The sequence below is a fragment of the Cetorhinus maximus genome, chromosome 32 (genome assembly GCF_964194155.1).
Source record: "Cetorhinus maximus chromosome 32, sCetMax3.hap1.1, whole genome shotgun sequence".
NCBI classification, from domain to species: Eukaryota; Metazoa; Chordata; class Chondrichthyes; order Lamniformes; family Cetorhinidae; genus Cetorhinus; species Cetorhinus maximus.
In genome coordinates, this window is record NC_135910.1 from 7,189,051 (window position 1) to 7,209,614 (window position 20,564).

Here is a 20,564-nt window from a genome sequence, read left to right on the forward strand (position 1 = left end):
AGGGAGAGTTTTCTCAAATGTTACGCTCGACACAAATTAAACCAACAATAAGGCACACAATCGCAATCTGACCGGCCTCGCAAGAGTGTTCCCTTTTGATTGCTCACGGCTACCTTTAATACCAATCAGCTCCCAGTGCGAGGCCACTTTGAGAAAGAGCGCACTCCCGGCTGAGGGAATCTCTCCCCCCTCCCGCCCGCACAGGGAGGAGTGCTTAGCGCTTCCTGGTGGACGTCATGTTAAGGCCCGTCCACCTAAAATGGCAGTTTCAAAATAGAATAAGGCGGCAAACAAACTGACTCCGTCTGGTGACTTTTGTCCATTGGTTTCTAACGTGAGGCTGGTTAACTGGTAACCAGCTGCGTAACTGGTAACCAGGTTCACACCATTCGGCCTTCAATTTACATCTGTTTGTCCCGATGAGAGGACAATCCCGTTGGACGTGGCCAGGGGATCGAAGATGACCTCACTTGGGTAGAAGTGAAATGTTTGGGCAAATCAGCCATTGTGTGCGCTCCCAATCGCTGTGGTGCGTGCGCGTGGGCGAGGACACAATCGGGCCTTGGCCACCACATCTCCAGGATATCCATAGCCTCCTGACACTCACCGTGAAGAACAGCTCTTCCCTTTCCCCCGCCCCAAAAGGCCACCGATTCCATCTGGGACCAAGGCCAAAAGGAAGAGCAATTTCACACATAGTGGAAGCTAAAGAGCGGAGAAAGGTCGGCCGGGGGGCAGGGATTGGGATCCAGCCTGTCTGTCAGTGAGTGAGCAACACCCACTGGTAGGCCAGTCAAAGGGACAGTAGATTGAGTCGAACTGGAGCAATCTAGCCCAGTGTCTAGAGTTTTGTTCAATTTTGGCTAAATGACATTCTGTCCACTGGCACTCACCGTTAGGCCTATCTATGTAGAGTTAATGTTGTGAACCTGTTCAGGGAAATATCTTGGCTATCACCAATGGTTGTTCTAACATATTGCCACTCATTGCGTTCTTCCAGTACCATAATCCGTGAGGGATTATCTTAATTTATCTCAATGGGATTGCAGTCCAACCCGAGTTCCTTTTGAATCAATCGATGCAACAGAACGGAAGAGAGGCAAAAGGTCAAGCCTGCCAAAACAGAAGGCGCTTTCCCGAAGGGAAGGTCAAAATTCTGGCGGGGTTGTTGGGTGAGGGGAGGAGTTGACAGGAAACGCCATATTCCATCTGAGGTGGGACCTGGAAGTACTTGGCGCCATCGTTCGGCCTAGTGTAGGTTAGAAACTGCCCATTTCTCACTTGCTGTCTGACAGACTGAGTTTGCGAATCAGGGTGTGCGAGAGAGAGAGAGAGAGAGAGGCCGGGGGGAGGGGGGGGGTGGGGGGGGGGTGGTGGTTTCATTGTCTCAGCAAGTTGGGCCCACGCTCCGAGGCGAAATAGTCTTCTCAAGTAGCAACGTACGAGAGAAACGGAGAGAGAAAAACTGACGATTGTGCTTAAGTGCCAGTGTTTTATAATTTAAATACGCGCTGTCCCCTCCTCAGCGGCTCTCTCTCGAGTCCTTGCTTGGAAGGTGCCGCCAGTTCAGATTTTGGAGTCACGCTGCACGTGGAGGTTGTCCATTTGTTGCAGGATGAGGGTGACCGTGGGTTGGCCGAGGGGCTCTTGCCTGCTTTTCAGGGCCTCGAGCTCCTCCTGCATGGCGCTGACCCGATCCTGCAGCCTGGCGTTCTCTTCTTCCAGGCTTGCTTTCAGCTTGTGTAGGCTGTCGTTCTCCACCGCCAGCTGGTTCCTTTGCTACGGCCGGCAAGGAGGGAAAAAATAAAAACAGGCATTAACGGAGATGACGCAATAAACGCGCGAGGCTTAAACCCAACAGGAGGGCCGTTTGTTACAGCGCACAACTGAACCGCAAGACAGCTTACAAATTATAGGCGAGGTTCGGGAGGGGTAAACGGTGGCATTGTGGTAACCTCACTGGACTAGTAACCCAGGGGGCCCAGGCTAACGCTCTGGGGACACTAGGCTCAAATCCCACCACGGCAGTTGGTGGAATTTAAATTCAGTTCAGCGATGGTGACCACGAAACTATCATCAATTGTCGTGAAAAGCTGTCTAATTCACTAAATGCCCTTTAGGGAGGGAAATCTGCTGTCCTTACCCGGTCTGGCCTACATGTGACTCCAGACCCACAGCAATGGGTTAACTCTTAACTGTCCCCCCCGCACCCCCCTCAAAATGGCCAAGCAGGCCACTCAGTTCAAGGGCAATTAGGGATGGGCAACAAATGCTGGCCTTGCCAGCGACACCCACATCCTGTGAAAGAATGAATAAAAAATATTCATGACCACTGGCCATCCCAACGCTCTCTCCAGCGAATGAAGTATTTTTTGAAGTGTGCTCACTGTTGTACCATAGGAAACACAGCAACCAACTTGCGCACAGCAAGCTCCCACAGACAGCAATGTGACAATGACCAGACAATCTGTCTTTGTGGTGTTGATTGAGGGATAGATATTGGCCAGGACACCGGGCAGAACTCACCTGCTCTCCTTCAAAACAGTGCCTTGGGATTCTGACATCTACCTGAGCGGGCAGAGGGGGCTTTGCTTTACGTCTGATCCACAAACAGCACCTCTGGCAGTGCAGCACTCCCTCAGTACTGCACTGGAGTGCCAGCCTTGAATTTTGTGCTCGAGCCCCGGAGTGGGACCAGAACCCATGATTCTGAGGCGTGTGCGCCACGCCCCCTGAACGTAGCGCACAATGGGAACAGGTCACAGGGGAGTGCAGGAGAACAGTTTAAGGTCACACGCTCAGGCCTCGATAGTGAAATGCCTAGCGCCCACTAGACAGGCGTTAGTGGAACCGTGGCTAAGGCTGGGGAGATGCCCACTGCCCGAGCTACCTGCTCCGTGGAGTGTAACTCGGGATCCAGTGGGACACGTCACCTCACCGTATAAGCACCTGTCCGGTTAACATTCCGGCAACCCCCCACCCTCACACTGACCCGCGTCCCCGTCCGGCACGCTTTGCACCCTCACCTCCTGAACTTCCTGTAGTCTCTGCGCCCAGTGTTCCGACTCCGGCGTTTCCTCATTGTGAAGCCTCTGCCACCTGTTCGGGTGAGCCTGTCGGGATTTGAAACTTCTCGCGTTGGCGTTCACCACTGTGGGCGCCCTGACACCCGTGTCCGTGTCCAGATAGGCTGGCTCGGTCTGAGTGGACTTGTTCCGTATCGCAGGTTTTATTCCAACCGAGATCTTCTGGCTCAAATGACCCATCACGACGATTGTGTGGTCCTTGCCATCATCACTGTGCTCGGAGCTATCACTCTGAGGGTACGTGAATATGTCATCTTCGTTACCTAGAGGGGTGAGTGGAAAGAGAAACCCATTCAGCTCTCGTAAATAATACGTTGTCCAATCCCCAATGGTCTTGTGAAATCAGAAATAATGGTTGAATTTATAACTTTTATCACGCCAGGCATCTTTTTTTTTTAACATTCGTGGGATGTGGGCATCGTTGGCTTGGCCAGCATTCATTGCCCTAACTGCCCTTGTTCAGAGGGCAGTCAACCCCGTTGCTGTGGGTCTGGAGTCACGTATAAGCCAGACCGGGTAAGGACGGCAGATTTCCCTCCCTAAAGGACATCAGTGAACCAGATGGGTTTTTATGACAATCGGGCAGTGGTTTCATGGTCATCAATAGGCTTTTAATTCCAGATTTTTATCGAATTCAAATTTCATCATCTGCCAATGGCCGGATTCGAACCCGGGTCCCCTGGGTATTATCCTGGGTCTCTGGAATACTAGTCCAGCAACAATACCACTATACCTCCCTCTCATGGCTTCTCATGAAGAAACAGCGCTGGGTGTGTGACTCAGAGCGTGAGAGCTCACAATCCCACTGTGATGGTTTGAGAATTCAAATTCCGTTTAGAATTCTCACTCTTGTTTCCAGATTTCGACAGGGCCTTGCCACTCCCTATCTCCTCCTGCCCCCCCCACAACCCTCCGAGGTATCTGTGCTCCTCCAATTCTGGACACTTCAACATTCCCGATTTTAATCGCCCCCCCCCAACCTTTGGCGGCCGGGCCTTCAGCTGCCTGGGGCCTAAACTCTGGCATTCCCTCCCTAAACCTCGCCACTCCTCTTTCCTTCCTTTAAGACACTCCTTAAAACCTAACCCTTTGACCAAGCTTTTGGTCATCTGGTCACATGTCCTTGGTGTCGTACTTTGTTTTGCAATGTTCCCGTGAAGGGCCTTGGGATTTTTTTTGTTACGCTAAAGGCGCTGTATAAATATAAGTTGTTGTTGTTTACTCGTATCCAGTTCCAGGCAATGCTGAATGGACAATAAATTGCCAGGGATGTCCACATCCCCGGAGAATCAATTAAAGAATTGCTTTCAAGATGCGGTGACTGTTTTTACGTAGAAATTAAGCACTGGCCCCGAAACAGCAGCGATCTGTTGGAGTAAAAACAAAGATAGCTGGAAAAACTCGGCAGGTCAGACAGCGTCTGCGGAGAGGAGCACAGTCAACATTTCGAGTCCGTCTGACTCTTCCACATGGACTCGAAACGTTAACTCCGTCTCCCTCTCCGCAGGCGATGTCAGAGCCTGCCGAGTTTGTCCAGCTGTTTTTGTTTTTGTTTCAGATTTCCAGCACCCGCAGTATTTTGCTTGTATCTCAGTGATCTGTTGGTCTGTGTTTGATCTGCCGAGGAGGGTATATATTTAAGGCCAAGACGTCAGAGCAAGTCGCCTGCTCTTCCTTAAGCAGCGCCAGGGGATCTCCAACATCCACATGAACCCACAAACAGGGCCTGGATTAATGCCTCACCTGAGGGAACCTTAAAGACGCCACTTTTAACAACTTTAAAAACTTTACGTTAAACCTGCTTCACTACACGTCCTCCCTTCTCTTTTTCTTCTGTGATCATTGTTCGATTCTTTAGCTTAAATTCTGTCATTTATTTTACTATTGCGATTATAACAGTGACACTGTCCTTTTTCCTTTGTCTCCAAAGCGCCCATCTCGTTTGAGAAATCGCCCAAGCAAGTTCATGCATAGGGTTAGAAACTTGTCCCAGAGCAAATTTTGTGCTTTAACCCGTGATTTTCTTGACAGGAAGACCCAATTGGAGCTTAGCTTCTAATGGACTGCTTTATCAGTGACATGGAGGTCGAGGAAATAGAGATGACTTCCTGTAGATAACCAAACATGCAATTAGACCACTGCTCTGCCTCTGGGTGCCTGGCGTTGCTGAGCGGCACCATCAGCGATGCACTGCCGTGATTACCCACCAGGTGGCAAAAGAGTCCACGATTATGTTTCACAGGTTTGCGTATTGTTGAGAGAGAAAGAGAGTCCAATCAGAACTGAAGAGAGGTAGGAATGTGTTGGGTTTTATGCTGTCGAAAAAGCGGAGAGGGGCAGGTAGAGAAAAAGGGGGAGGTCATGGATTGGTTAGAGGGCGGGGAGATTAAATGACAAAGGTGTCAGGGAACAAAAGGCATGGCGAGTGGGAATGATAGTAAAGGATCAAAGCACTGGTCCAGAGTGGGTGTTAATAGCAGAATAAAGGTCAGTGCTGTCTGAAAACAAAACGTGAAAGTAAGATACAGACTGGCACCAAGGGAGAGAAAATACAAAATGGAGGAGAGAGTTTGTGGTCCGGAGTTGTTAAACTCAATGCTGAGTCCAGAAACCTGCCAAGTGCCCAGTCGGAAGGTGAGGTGCTGTTTCTCCAGCTTGTGTTGGGCTACATTGGAACACTGCAGCAGGCCAAGGACAGGGAGGTCAGGGCCACGCTTGCGGACTGAACCTAGGTATTGGGCAAAGCGGTCACCCAGTTCTGTGTTTGGCGTCCCTACCGCAGAGGAGACCACGTCAAATCCTGGCCCCACATATCTTTTTAAGAAATTTCCTATCGGCTTCTTCTGAGCTGGAATCAAAGATGGACAAACACCTACCAAGCTGCGTCCAGTAAGAATTAATCTTCAATTCATCTCAAGATCTCCCAGAAGACTTGTATTTACATAGTTCGTTTACACCATCTTCGGACATCTCAAAGTGCTTTACAGCCTACGAAGTGCCTTTGACGTGCACTCACAGTTTGTAATGTAGGGCCGCAGCAGCCCACTGGCGCACAGCAAGATCCCAAAATCAGCAAGTGTGTGAGGGATTGGAGGGGGCGCGGCAATGATTCACAGGAATGGTCCCAGGGATGAGAGACTTCGATCACCAGGATCGATTGGGAAGAGGAGAGTCGAGAGGAGATTTGATAGAGGTGTTCAAAATCTCGAGGAGTCTGGGCAGAGTAGATAAGGAGAAACCGTTCCCATTAGGGGAAGGATCGGGAACCAGGGGGCACAGATTTAAGGTGAAAGGCAAAAGAAGCAACGGCGACATGAGGAAAAACTTTTTCACGCAGCGAGCGGTTAGGACCTGGAACGCACAGCCCCGGGAGTTGGGTGGAAGCAGATGCAATGGAGGCTTTTGAAAGAGAATCGGACAATTATCTGAAGAGGAATAAAATGCGGGGCTGGGGGGGGGGGAAAGGCGAGGGAGTGAGACTGGTCGAGTAGCTCTCACATCGTACACGATGGGCTGAATGGCCTCCTTCTGTGCTGCATGCGTTCTAATGCGACGATGGCCTGATCGCCAGTTTCAGTAATGATGGTTGAGGGACAAGAGTTGGTCAGGACAGCAGAGAGCTTCTCCGTTTCTTGACAGAGGCAGGAGCGCCACTCGATGAGTCACGGCTCACACCGGAAGATAGCTCACACTTACAAAACATTGGAGTTTGGATGAGGGCAGAGTTGTATTCCACCCTTGCAGTGCAATCGCCCTACCAGGCCTGGTGTGAAGGCTCATGCAGAGAGGACGTCGATGAGGCACACAGGAGCCAGTGTCTTCGTGAAAAAGGGAGAGTGAAATTACAGCAGTGATTGGAGGAGGGGGGCGGGCGGGGGCCAGTTAAAGTAAAGACAAAAAATAAAACACAGATGTTTTTCACATCCTCAGGATATCACAATGCGCTTCATGACTAAGGAACTTCACCGATCTTTGGCGAAGGATGCAGGAAACCTCCTACAATCACAAGAAGCCCAACCACATCGGCAATGATCTGGTTGACTCAGAGAAAAGCTGATGTCAACCGGAGATGGAGATACATGTCACTGGGAGGCCACGCGACACCGAGGGAGCTGGTGAGATTAACGGCGTAGGAGCAACAGGAAATACCCGACTGATATTTAGCGTCGCCCAACAGGGTTCCGGTACTCATTAGAGAGAGAGAGAGAGAGAGAGATGAAAGCTGCTGTGCTTGGCGTTAAAGTTAAAAATACAAACAAGAATAGGGTATAAGAAACCACACCAAAGCTAAAGTTGCGACTCTACCAAAAGCCCCATCATGAGATCAAGATCAGTCACACACGCTGACAATTGGCTGTCATAATGAGATCTCATTATCAGTCAACCATGTTGAAAACCACATCATGGCCTCACCCTCCCCCATCTTTGGAGTCCCCTCCAGCCCCACCTCAACCCCCACCTCCCCATTCTTCGGACCCTGGCCTCCTGTACATGTCCGCTCCCATCCCGCCACCAGCTGGCCCTCCCTTCAGGCTGTGTAGACCTCACACTCTACAACTGCCTCCCTGAAACCTAAAACCACTCCAAGGATCGAGCTCGGGGTGGGGGGGGACAGCCATTCCCTGGTTCATTCCCCACGGCAATGCCTTGACCGATCAGAGTCGGCCCGCCCAGTTTTGAATTTGAACGAAAGCTTGGCAGTTAACTGTCCCTTGCTGCATTCTCCATGACAACGCCTCTACCAATCAGAGTCCACTAGCCAACCAATCAGCAGTCTCTTCTCATGCAGTATAAATTGATGCTCCCTTCACAATTGGTACTCTTGTGAATCTCTCTGATGAGTCCGAGACAAAACGCTTAGACAGCCTGTCTTTTTTCTCAGCTACGTCCAAGGATTTGTAAGGTTGATAGAGAGGAACCGATTCCTCTGATGGAGGGAGTCCAGTACGTTTGGGGGAGGGGTGCAGGGGTGGTATAATCTTAAAATTACAGCTAGACCATTCAGAGATGACAGTGGAAAGCATAGTGGAAATCTAGAAAACTCTCTGCCAAAAAGCTGTTGAGGACGGAGAGGGTGGGTGGGTCGGGTTAAAGGGCAGTGGGGGCAAAGGCAGGTAAGTGGAAGATGGCAGCGTAGTGGGTAATGTCACTGGACTGGCAATCCAGAGGGCCAGGCTAATGCTCTAAGGATGTAGGTTCAAATCCCACCATGGCAGCTGGTGGAATTAAAATTCAACTAATAAATCTGGAATTAAAATCTAGTCTCAGTAACCATGACAGCGATCGTCAGTTGTTGTCCAAAAAACCCATCTGGGTCAGAAGAGTCCTTCAGGAATTGTAAATCTGCCATCCTTACCTGGTCTGGCCTACGTGTGACTCCAGACCCACAGCAACGTGGTTGACTTTTAACTGGCCCTCTGGAGCGGGGCAATTAGGGGATGGGCAATAAACGCTGGCCTTGCCAGTGAAACCCACACCTCACAGAGGAACAAATAAAAGGGAGAGTTGGGATGCAGATCAGGCGTGCCCAACTCGAACGGCAGCCGCGCATAAAATGTGCATTTGTCTGAAATGCAGCTTCAAAAAGCTCCCTAACTGGCATCCTGAGGACATGTCGAGCGCTGCACAAATGCACATTTTATCTCTCAAATGTGTCAACGATCAACGGCCTGGGCTGAGGGGGCCGTGTTTATCAGTGATTTCGGGGCCTGTGTATCTAGGACAAGTTACCAGTCCCTGATAGCGATCAATTAGTGCCGCGGAGAACCATTTGAGAGTTTTGCGGCTCACTTTGTGTGTGTGTAAAGCGTCCACCTACCAGTCGAGAGATAACTGTGGTTAAATGACTCATTAGCAAAACGCTGCCAGCATTGTTATAGAAACACTATGAAAGCTCATTTACATGAGGTCTGGCAGAATAACAAAATCTGTGGTGTAAAACTGGGCTATGACCCACTATTGAACAAGGAACATTAAATCTGTTACCCATGGCTTCCCTGCATCTGTGCTTTAATTTATTTTCCCGAGTGCTCACTTTCTAGGGGTCGCCTGGACCTCAGCTGGTCCCGCTCACGCCTCCAAGTCAGAAGCCCGTGGGGCTGACCTCCGCTGCAGAGGCCTGAGCCCATAGTCCAGGCTCACGGCTCAAGCGCAGCGCTGAGGGAGTGCTGCACTGTCGGGGGCGCTGTCTTTTGGAGCGAGGTGTTACGCCTGCTTTCTCCGCTGGCTGTAAAAGATCCCATGGCACTATTTTGAAGACGAGCAAGGGGAGTGCTCCCCGGCGTCCTGGCCAATATTTATCACCGAAAAGAGGGACATGTTGCTGAAGCTTTTCATCTCGCACTCATCAGGACTAAATGCAAGAATGCCAAATTTCAAACAATTTGTGCTACAGGAGAAAAGGGTGCTGGCTGGTTGGTAAGTCAACTCCGATTAGCCCAGGCGTTACCTTGGAGAAAGTAACCGAGCTATAAGCTCCCATGCTTCAAAAAGTCCATATTCCATTTGTTTGCAGAGGGACGGGTCTCTACGTACAAATGTGAGTCTCTTCGAGCAAGCATAAATAAGACAAGTTACGAGCTTAACTGATTATCTTAACTTGGTTGCTAGATATACCTTCATATGCAGGGACATGTTCTCTGCAAATGAAAGGGATATTTCAAGCCTTTTTTGAATAATCCCTAAGACTGGGGAGCTGATAGTTCCCCATTGCCTTCTCTATGGTAATATCTTGGCCAATCAGAGTCGATTTGCCAACCAGTTAATACCCTTTTCTCCTGTAGTATAAATTGTTGTGATTGTTTGAAATTTGGTGTTCTTTTGTTTGTCCTGATGACTGCAAGATGAAAGGCTTCAGCAACACTTTGCTCTTTTCAGTGATGTAAAAATCTCTTCCTTCCTTCTCTTGGCCCACCTACACAACCCACCGGAGGTATTTAGAGAAAGCGTTGATCTGGTTTTTAAACTCTTCACACTCCCCTTTGTAACAGGATGTGGCATCTTCCTCCGCTGTACCAACCACACCTGCCCACCTACTGCTCCCCAACCATTCCCGGGAAAAAGCGAGGGATTCTTCAGGATTCTCATAGAAGAGAAGCGGGATTGACAAAAACGCCACCTAGAAAGTAGCAGACCCGTGCGAGTTCCCCTCCAAGTCACTCACCATCCTGACTTGGAAATATATCGGCCGTTCCTTCACTGTCGCTGGGTCAAAATCCTGGAACTCCCTCCCTAACAGCACTGTGGGTGTACCTACACCACATGGACTGCAGCGGTTCAAGAAGGCAGCTCACCCACCACCTTCTCAAGGGGCAATTAGGGATGGGCAATAAATGCTGGGCCCAGCCAGCGACGCCCACATCCCATGAAAGAATAATTTTTTAAAAAATCATCAGGAGTGTGATGGTATACTCTCCACTTGCCTGGATGAGTGCAGCCCCAAAAACACTCCAGAAGCTCAAGGACCATCCAGGACAGAGCAGCCCCGCTTAACTGTCACCCTTTCCACTACCTTCAACATTCACTCCCTCCACCACCGACGCACAGTAGCAGCAGTGTGTACCATCTACAAGATGCACTGCAGCAGCTCAGCAAGGCTCCTTTGACAGCACCTTCCAAACCCACAGCCACTACCATCTAGAAGGACAAGGGCAGCAGACACATGGGAACACCACCACCTGGAAGTTCCCTCCAAGCCACTCACCATCCTGACTTGGAAATATATCGGCCGTTCCTTCACTGTGGCTGGGTCAAAATCCTGGAACTCTCTCCCTAACAGCACTGTGGGTGTATCTACACCACATGGACTGCAGCGGTTCAAGAAGGCAGCTCACCACTACCTTCTCAAGGGCAACTAGGGATGGGCAATAAATGCTGGCCCAGCCAGCAACGCCCACACCCTAAGAATGAATAATAAAGGCTGCTATGGAACCATAAATGGGAAAGAGGCACTTGGGAAATCTCCTGATTTTTCCATATATTTAGCCTGGTAATGTGGAAAACACAGCAGTCAATTGATGCACAACAAGATCCCACTAGCAGTAACGTGATAATGACCAGATAATCTGTTTAAGTGATTTGGCTGAAAGACATTTAATATTTAACAACATTTGAGAAGTATTTAGATGAGCACTTGAAATGCCATAGCACACAGAGCTAATGGGCCAAGTGCTGGAAAATGGGGTTAGAATAGGTAACTGCTTGATGGCCATGATGGGCCTAAGGGCCTGTTTCGGTGCTGTCTATGAGTCTCTAAACACTGGCCAGGGCACCCCTGCTCTTCTTCCAAATAGTGCTGCGGGATCTTCCTGAAAGAGCAGATGGGTACCTCGGTTTAGTGTCTCCTCCGACAGTGCCGCACTCCCCCTGTAGTGCCCCGGGGTTTTGCACTCAAGTCCCTGGGTTGGGACTTGAAGACGCAAGAGCGCTCCCTTCTGAGCCAATGACTGACACCCGTGCAGCTTACTGGCAGAATTGCGGATCTGCTCAGGCAGGAGGTCAGGCACGATCTCGCAGCATAGAATGGTTGTCGCACAGGGGGAGGCCATTCAGCCCATTGCATTTGTGCTGGCTCTCTACCCAGGGGCTACCCAGCCAGTCTCACTCTCATGCCTGTTCCCTGTAGTTCAGCAAATTAAGATTTAAAAATAAATTGTCTTGTGTCTGGACCTGTAGTTTATTTTCAGAATTGTTGAGCGCTACTCAGAATGTTATTTATCAGTGCTGAAATTTAACATTAAAAAATCGACACTGCCGGCACGATAAGGGTTAAGAAGAGAGAAGACAATTACATTCATACCAGTCCCATGTCTGATAAGATCCAATCTTATTTCAGATCATTGCAAACTGTAGCAGTTTAACAAACAGTGTCACCGCTTACAACTAAGGTTAATTCTATTGAAAGGGGATTGGGGTACAGGAATGATGAAGACTTGCTACAGTTGCACAGGGCTCTGGTGAGACCACATCTGGAATACTGTGCGTAGTTTTGGTCTTCATGTTTTGAGGAAGGATATACCTGCATTGGGGGTACAGAGAAGGTTCACTGGATTGGCATTAAAAAAAGAAAATGCTAGAAAAAGCTCAGCAGGTCTGGCAGCATCTGTGGCGAGAGAAACAGAGTTAACGTTTCGAGTCCATATGACCCTTCTTCAAAGGCTCTGAAGTAGAGTCACACGGACTCGAAATGTTGGCTCCGTTTCTCTCTCCACAGATGCTGCCAGACCTGCTGAGTTTTCCCAGCATTTTCTGTTTTTGTTTTGGATGTCCAGTACCTGCTTTTATTTCATTGGATTGGTCCCTGGGATGAGTTGCCCTATGATGAAAGGCTGAGTAAATTGGACCTATAATCTCTGGAGTTTAGAAGAATGAGAGGTGATCTCATTGAGACAGGCAAGATTCTGAAGGGGCTGGACAGGGCGGACGCTGAGAGATTGTTTCCCGCTGGTCGGGGAATCTAAAACACGGGGGTCTCAGGATAAGGGGGCGATCATTTCGGACTGAGATGAGGAGAAATTTCTTCACTCAGAGGGGCTTGTGAGTCTTTGGAATTCTCGACCCCAGAGGGTAGGGGATGCTCCATTGCTGAACACATTTAAGGCTGGGACAGACAGGTTTTTGGTCTCTCAGGGAGTTAAGGGATATGGGGAGCGGGCAGGAAAATGGAGTTGAAGCCCAAGATCAGCCATGATCGTATTGAATAGTGGAGCGGACTTGATGGGCCAGTGGGTCTACTCCTGCTCCTATTCCTTGTGTTCTTGTGTTTTTGATGATATCTCAATGCTATAAACATTCTCACAGGACCACAGAAACATGCAGCATGGAAGGAGGCCATTCAGCCTATTGTGCCCATGCTGGAGCTTTGAAAGCGACACCTGTCAGTTCCAATCCCGCTACTCTCTCTCTCGATAGTCTAAGAATGCTTTCCCCTTGCAAGTAATTATCCAATTCCCATTTGAAAAATTACTTCTGAATCTGCTTCGTCCACCTTTCCGGGCAGTGAATAGCAACAACTTACTAGACGCAGAAATCTTTGAGGCAGAAATTTGGGTTGCTGCAGTTTGCAGCAATAATCTCCTCAGAACAGAAGCCAAGCCTCAAGCTCTCATTGGTGCTTATGGTTTTAAGTGTTTGCAAGACAGGGTGTGTTGTGCTGGTCTGATTTGCATAGATAAGAACGAGGGGGAGAGTTGGAACTTTAACTCCACTGTTGCCATGCGCCACTAACTGGTTGGACTTTAAATGTTGGGGTGCGGGGATTCGCAGGTTGAATCCAAGCCTCACAGTGGGAGTATTGGTCACAGGGAGTGTGTGACAGAAAGTCACACGCTGTCCATCCGCCATTTTCTGCTGTGCATTCTGTGCAACCTGATCTGCTCCCCTGTGGAAACTATTTTTTACATTTTTGCAAGGATCTGGGATGTGGGCGTCGCTGGCTGGGTCAGCATTTATTGCCCATCCCAACTTGCCCATGAGAAGGTGGTGGTGAACCACCTTGAACCGCTGCAGCCCATGTGGTGCCTTGGTCCCTTTTGGTCCCTCTCATCCATCACCCCTGTGTTCACTGACCGACCTCAGACACGGCCTCCAATCTAAGATTCTCATCCTTCTGTTAGAAGCTTAGCTGCCCCCTCCAGCCCTACAACCCTCTGGGATCCCTGCTCTCCTCCAATTCTAACCTCTTGTGTTCTAGAATTATTTTTTTTGTTATCTGTTCATGGGATGTGGGTGTTGCTGGCTGGGCCCAGCATTTATTGCCCACCCCTAATTGCCCTTGAGAAGGTGGGGGTGAGCTGCCTTCTTGAACCGCTGCAGTCCCTGTGGTGTAGGTACACCCACAGTGCAGTTAGGGAGGGAGTTCCAGGATTTTGACCCAGTGACAGTGAAGGAACGGCGATATATTTCCAAATCAGGATGGTGTGTGACTTGGAAGGGAACTTCCAGGTGTTGGTGTTCCCATCTATCTGCTGCCCTTGTCCTTCTAGGTGGTAGAGGTCGCAGGTTTGGAACTCCCTCCCTAAGCTCCTCTGCTCTCTCTCTCTCTCTCTCCTCCCTTCGACAAACCATAAGCTCACTTATCTCATCGCTGCTTGGAGGACTTTGCTAAGAGCAAATTAATTATACTACAAAAGTGACTGTGATTCAAATGTACTTCAGTAGTTGCATGGGAATCACTTCCTAAGAGTCAGAGGTCATGGAAGGCACTGCAAAAATGCAATAGCTAAATACTGCAGATGCTGGTAATCTGAAATAAAACAGAAAATTCTGGAAATACTCAGCAGGTCTGGCAGTACCTGTGGAGAGAGAAAAACTGAGTGACCTTTCTGATGAAATTCAACGCAAGTTCGAGGAATGGCTCCTCATTTTTTGACTCGACACTTGACAGCCGTCCGGACTCAACAACTTTACATCATAACCCTGCCCCATTTTGTTCTGTGTATTTTTTTTTTTGCTGGTCTGTTTTTCTCTCTTTCTTAACTCTGCTACCTTATTTTAAGATGGCAGCCTCTCAGGATCCTGCCATTCACACCTCTATCTTTTGTTTCTGTACCTTCCCCATTACCACTCCCTCTGGCTTTTCACCATGAAACTTTTTGTCATTTAATCTCCCTTGTCCTCTACTCTCTCGCCAACCTTCCCTTTTGTTTTTTTTTCCCAACCTTCTCCATTTCGCCTGCTTAAAAACTCTTACATTTCAAACTGCGTTTGCTGCCAATACATGCGCAGTCAATACCGCTTTATTCCATGACATTGCGAGTGACAGAGATCAAAACTCTACTCATATGAACATTCCAATTAAGGGCAGGAGTAGGCCATTCAGCCCCTCGAGCCTGCTCCGCCATTCAATTAGGCCATGGCTGCTCTGACTGTAACCTCAGCTCCATGTTTCCGCCTACCCCAACAACCTTTCACCCCCCTTGCTTATCAAGAATCTATCTACCTCTGCTTTAAAAATATTCAAAGACTCTGCATCTACTGCCTTTTGAGGAAGAGAGTTCCAAAGACTCACGACCCTCTGAGAGAAAAAAAATTCTCCTCATCTCTGTCTTAAATGGGCGACCCCTTTTTTTTAAACAGTGACCCCTAGTTCTAAATTCTCCCACAAGAGGAAACATCCTCTCCACATCCACCCTGTCAAGACCCCTCAGGATCTTATATGTTTCAATAAAGCCGCCTCTTATTCTTCTACGTTCCAGTGAATACAAGTCTAACCTGTCCAGCCTTTCCTCATAAGGCAACCCACCCATTCCAGGTATTAATCTGGTAAACCTTTTCTGAACTGCTTCTAACACATTTACATCCTTCCTTAAATAAGGATACCAATACTATACACAGTACTCCAGATGTGGTCTCACCGATGCCTTGTATAATTTGAAGCATAACCTCCCTCCTTTTGTTTTCAATTCCCCTTGCAATAAATGATAATATTCTATTAGCTTTCCTAATTACTTGCTGCACGTGCATACTAACCTTTTGCAATTCACACACTAGGACACCCAGATCCCTCTGCATCTCAGCGCTCTGCAATCTCTCACCATTTAGATAATAAGCTTCCTTTTTATTTTTCCTGCCAAAATGGACAATTTCACATTTTCCCACATTAGACTCCATTTGGCCAGATCTTTGCCCACTCACTTAACCTACCCATGTCCCTTCGTAGCCTCCTGTGCCCTCTCCACAATTTACTTTCCTGCCTATATTTGTGTCATCAGCAAATTTAGCCACTGTTCCTTCGGTCCCTTCATCCAAATAATTTTATATAAATTGTAAGAAGAGTTGCCCCAGCCTTGGTGTGGCTCATATCCTCTTCATTTAGTTTCTCTCTTCCATTTTTTTAGGATTCTGGAACTAGAAAGGGCTACTTTATTCATGACAAAATACAATACCCATTTCCGCCTGGGTAATTCCCTTTGGCTTTATCTTTTTCTATAGCCGGCACCCATTTCAAACAATCAAGCATCAAACATGGATGCCGGGGACTTCAGACCCCCCCCTTTAAAATGCCATGGAGCAGATTTTCAACTTCCTGCTTCTGAAGCTACGCAAAACACCTGGACACAGCCACAAAGATTAAAAATGGGTTGGGAAATTGGCCAGCTCCCTTATGGGTACATGATCTGACGCACCTGATGTTTACTTGGTGACCTGTACTTGGGTGATTCAGTTTGCCTACGCTAGGGACACAAAAAACCTGCACCAATTTTTAAAAAAATTCAATGGGAATAGATTCAAGATAAGTGGCAGAAGGTGTAGGGGACACATGAGGAAGAACTTTTTTACGCAGAGGGTATTGGGTGTCTGGAATTCGCTACCCAAGTTGGTGGTAGAGGCAGAAACTTTAAACTCTTTTAAAAAGTACCTGGATCTGCACCTTAAGTGCTGTAAGCTGCAGGGCTATGGGCCGGGTGCAGGAAGGTGGGATTAGAAAGGGCACCTGGGTGTCCTCGGGCTGGCATGGACAAGATGGGCCGAATGGCCTCCTTCTGTGCTGTAACTCTTCTATGGTTCTACGGAATACTACATATATATATAGATCATGCTTCATCTAACCGCTGAGTGGCAATTTAAATTTGTGAATGTAATTTCCACTGTCGGCAAGATTCAGCATTGAGCTCTCTGTGGACGCGCAGACCGGTGTTACCAGCCATCTTGTGTTGGCAAGAACACAACAAATAACCCAGTGAAAACTGGGAAATAAGAGTACTGGTCCGAACTGGTCTTGTATACCTTAACATGGAACGCCAGTAAAAACTGTGGAAGTAAGAGTACTGGTCCGAACTGTTTTTTTCCTACTGGGAGAGACGGTGCACATTTCAAACTTTTCTCAGTTCTGAAGGTCATTGACCCGAAACGTTAACCCAGTTTCTCTTTCCACAGACGCTGTCAGACCTGCTGAGCACTTTCAGCATTTGTTGCAATGTTTTCCTTTGGCACAGAGGGCGGACTCGTTCCCATTGCCCGATATATAGTCTCGGGAGCCATGTCGATAACAAAGCGGTGCCAAGTGACGACACTAACCTTACCCAGGGCAGAAGGAATCGCTTTCTGCTGCTGGACTACTGGCACAGGCTGGGTTTGAGTTCTCCTGAGGTGGGCAGCCAGTGACACATTGAGCAGTACATCTCACTACAAGAACCTCGACACTTGCATTAAAGCCGCTAGATCCACACACATACACGCACATAGCAAACCAGTTAGCAAACATAGTCGGCTCAGTAAGCAACGATTGACACGCATTGCTAGTCGATGGTAAGGGACTTACCAGTGTTGTGACTCTTCTGAGGAACCGGCGTCAACAGGGAGAGGGTCATGGGACATTGTAGTGTGTTGTCGCTCTGGGGACTCTTGTTACGTTTCTTGCATTCCAGCACCACCATGTCCCGGCAATGCTTATGACAGTTAATCCCACAGTCTGCAGAGAGGGAAAATACAGGTCAGTGAGAGTCTGCCTCAATCAGACACAACACATATAACCATAGTCTGTACACACACTGATATCTGATCAGGAAGGTGAAGAAATGTTAGCATTGAGGAATAAACGCACTCCCTTTTCAGACATACAGGCCAACGCGAAGCTTTCTCAGAATAGGTGAAGTACAGTTAGATGCAGAGTAAAGCTGCCTCTACACTGCCTCAACAATGTACAGCGGTAGACTAATATTTATAGGGTGCAGAGGTCCAGGCGTGAGAAGGTCTTGTGGCGCTAGTGGGTAGTGTCCCTGCCTCTAAGCCCAGAAGCTCTAGGTTCGAGTCCCACTCCAGGACTCATCGGCCAAGGAAGGCGTGTTTGTAACACGGCCAAACAGGCGGGGTACCAACTTGCAAATCCTTCCAACATATGCCAATGGCAGGCAGTAAGAGCGGGAGAGATTCCTGACCAGCCATGTGATGGAAGGAAATTGGAGCCTCTACCATCACCGTCCGTAGCCCCAGACTACAACATGCACAGAAAAGTTAATGTTGCCATGGCAACTTGGGCTACGGGGGAGGGGGTGGGGATGGCTGGTGTGCACCAGATTGGTGCCAACAGGATAGGGTTCGATTTCCCCATTCCGGCTGGGGTGGATTTAGGACCTGCCTCGTTGCCCTACCCATGTTAAGATTGCGGCGCTGTGGGTTGGACCCCCCCCCTTGGGCAGAGATCTCAAGAAGAAGAAGTGGCCCAGGCACAAGTTCATAGTCCCACCGTGTCAGTTTGAAATCTGAAATCAGTAGGTGGCTTCAGGAAAACTGAAGGCAAAGCTATCTATCCCCTTCAGGGAGGGGAAATCTGTCATCCTTACCCAGTCAGGCCTGTGTGTGATTCCAGTCCCTCCCCAATATGGTTGGCTCTTAATTGCCCTCTGAAAGGGGCCTATTAAGACACACAAGGGAAGACAGTGGCGTAGTGGTAATGTTACTAGTCTATTAATCCAGAGGCCCAGCCTAATGCTCTGGGGACATGGGTTCAAATCCCACCACGGCAACTGGTGGAATTTAAATTCAATTAATAAAATCTGGAATTGAGTAATGGTGACCATGAAACTACATTAATTGTCATAAAAAAAAAACCCCATCTGGTTTACTAATGTCCTTTAGGGGAGGGAAATCTGCCATCCTTACCTGGTCTGGCCTACATGTGACTCCAGGCCCACAGCAATGTGGTTGGCTCTTATGCCCTCTGAAATAGCCTAGCAAACCACTCAGCTCAAGGGCAGTTAGAGATGCCAGTGATGCCCACAATGAATAAAAAAAAAATGTTGTATCAAGGGCAGGGCTGGTGGCCCAAGAAGGCAGCTCACCACCCCTTCTCATGGTGGTTAGGGATGGGCAATAATTGCCAGTCTTGCCATTAAGACCCACATTCCAAGAACAAATAGACCTCAAGCTAGCCATCCTGTTGCCAAATTGGTGACAGTTTTAAGATGTGGGCTCACGTCCACAGGAACTGGTTTGATCGGCTCAAACTCGGGATATCGCACACAGAGGGTACGCTATGGAGATCTACTGGGCCGCACAGAAGCTGAATAATGGAAGACACGGCAGTGGATAGAATGATTCCCAGCAAACATTCCGGCCTCTCTATAAACAGGCAACGGGTCAGAAGTAGAAAAACAGTATGGAAAACTGTGGATGAAAGCAGATTTACTAGAACGGTGTTCCTATGTTCCTGTGTCCTAACTTCAGCATGCAGAGAGTCTGAGAAGTTAGAATCGTTCCCCTTAGAGCAGAGAAGGTTAAGGGGAGATTTAATAAAGGTGTTCAAAATCATGAAGGACTTTGATAGGTTAAATAAGGAGAAACTGTTTCCATTGACAGGAGGATATGGTTAAGACTGAGATGAGGAGAAACTTCCTCACTCAGAGGCTGGTGAACCTGTGGAATTCTCTACCGCAGAAGGTTATGGAGGCCAAGTCACTGAGTATATTTAAGAAGGAACTGGATAGATTTCTGGACTCTAAATGTATGAAAGGGTACGGGGAGAGAGTGGGAGTACGGCGTTGAGATAGAGGGTCAGCCATGGTGACATTGAATGGCGGAGCAGGCTCGAAGGGCCGAATGGCCTACTCCTACTCCTATTTTCTACGTTTCCATGAGGATTGGTAACCAGAAGTCACAGATTGAAGGTGATTGGCAAAAGAAGCAGGGAGAGACGGAGAGAATTCTTTTTACCTAGCGTGTTGTTCTGATCTGGTATGTGCTGTTAGCAAGGGTGGTGGTAGTGGATCCAACCACAGCTTTCAAAAGGGAATTGGATAAACCTTCAAGGCTATGAGGAGAGAGCGTGGGAGTGGGACAAGTTGGAATAGCTCTTCCAAAGGACTAGTACAGGCATGATGGGCTGAGTGGCTCCCCTGTGTATTGTAAGAGTGTCTGATTCTGTGAAAGCTGTATCACATCAGACGCTTAGCAGTGTACAAGACAAAAAAAGCACCACAAATGGTCTCCCCCGGGAAGGCGGAAGTGAAGTGCAAACAACTTCACCGATATGAATCTCTTTTGTGCTTTGTAAACCTTGAAATCTCTCACCTTGTCTCTGCTGAGGTTATTTTTACATTGGTATTTTGAGAGTACACATCGATAATCCAGCCCTGTTTGTACAATGGTCTGCAAAGGCTCTTCAGTAATATTAGGCATTGTGAGCAGCAGTCATCGCTCAAAGGGCATTAAACAAATCCACACTCACAGAGGAGCCATGGCTGTCTCTAAGCAGAGACTCTGCTAAGAGAACCTGGGGAGGCAGTTTTTTAAAATATTATTTCATAGGATGTGGGTGTCACTGGCTAGACCAGCATTTATTGCCCATCCCTAGTTGCCCTCGAGAAGGTGGTGGTGAGCTGCCTTCTTGAACTGCTGCAGTCCATGTGGTGTAGGTACACCCACAGTGCTGTTAGGGAGGGAGTTCCAGGATTTTGATCCAGCGACAGTGAAGGAACGGCGATAATATTTCCAAGTCAGGATGGAGAGTGGCTTGGAGGGGAACTTGCAGTTGGTGGTGTA

General features: G+C 48.4%; 1 protein-coding gene across 1 annotated transcript in view; it reads right to left on the bottom strand.

The window, feature by feature from the left end:
* Nucleotides 1-1,479: 1,479 nt before the first annotated feature.
* rasgrp4 (RAS guanyl releasing protein 4) overlaps nt 1,480-20,564 on the bottom strand; it is a 165,648-nt gene continuing 146,563 nt past the window's right edge. Inside the window, exons 15-17 of the mRNA XM_078533095.1 lie at nt 17,347-17,496; nt 3,027-3,349; nt 1,480-1,779 (exon numbers count right to left, since the gene is read on the bottom strand). Coding sequence (XP_078389221.1) covers nt 1,567-1,779; nt 3,027-3,349; nt 17,347-17,496 — 686 coding nt within the window. The 3' untranslated portion in view covers nt 1,480-1,566. The remainder of the gene's footprint in view (nt 1,780-3,026; nt 3,350-17,346; nt 17,497-20,564) is intronic.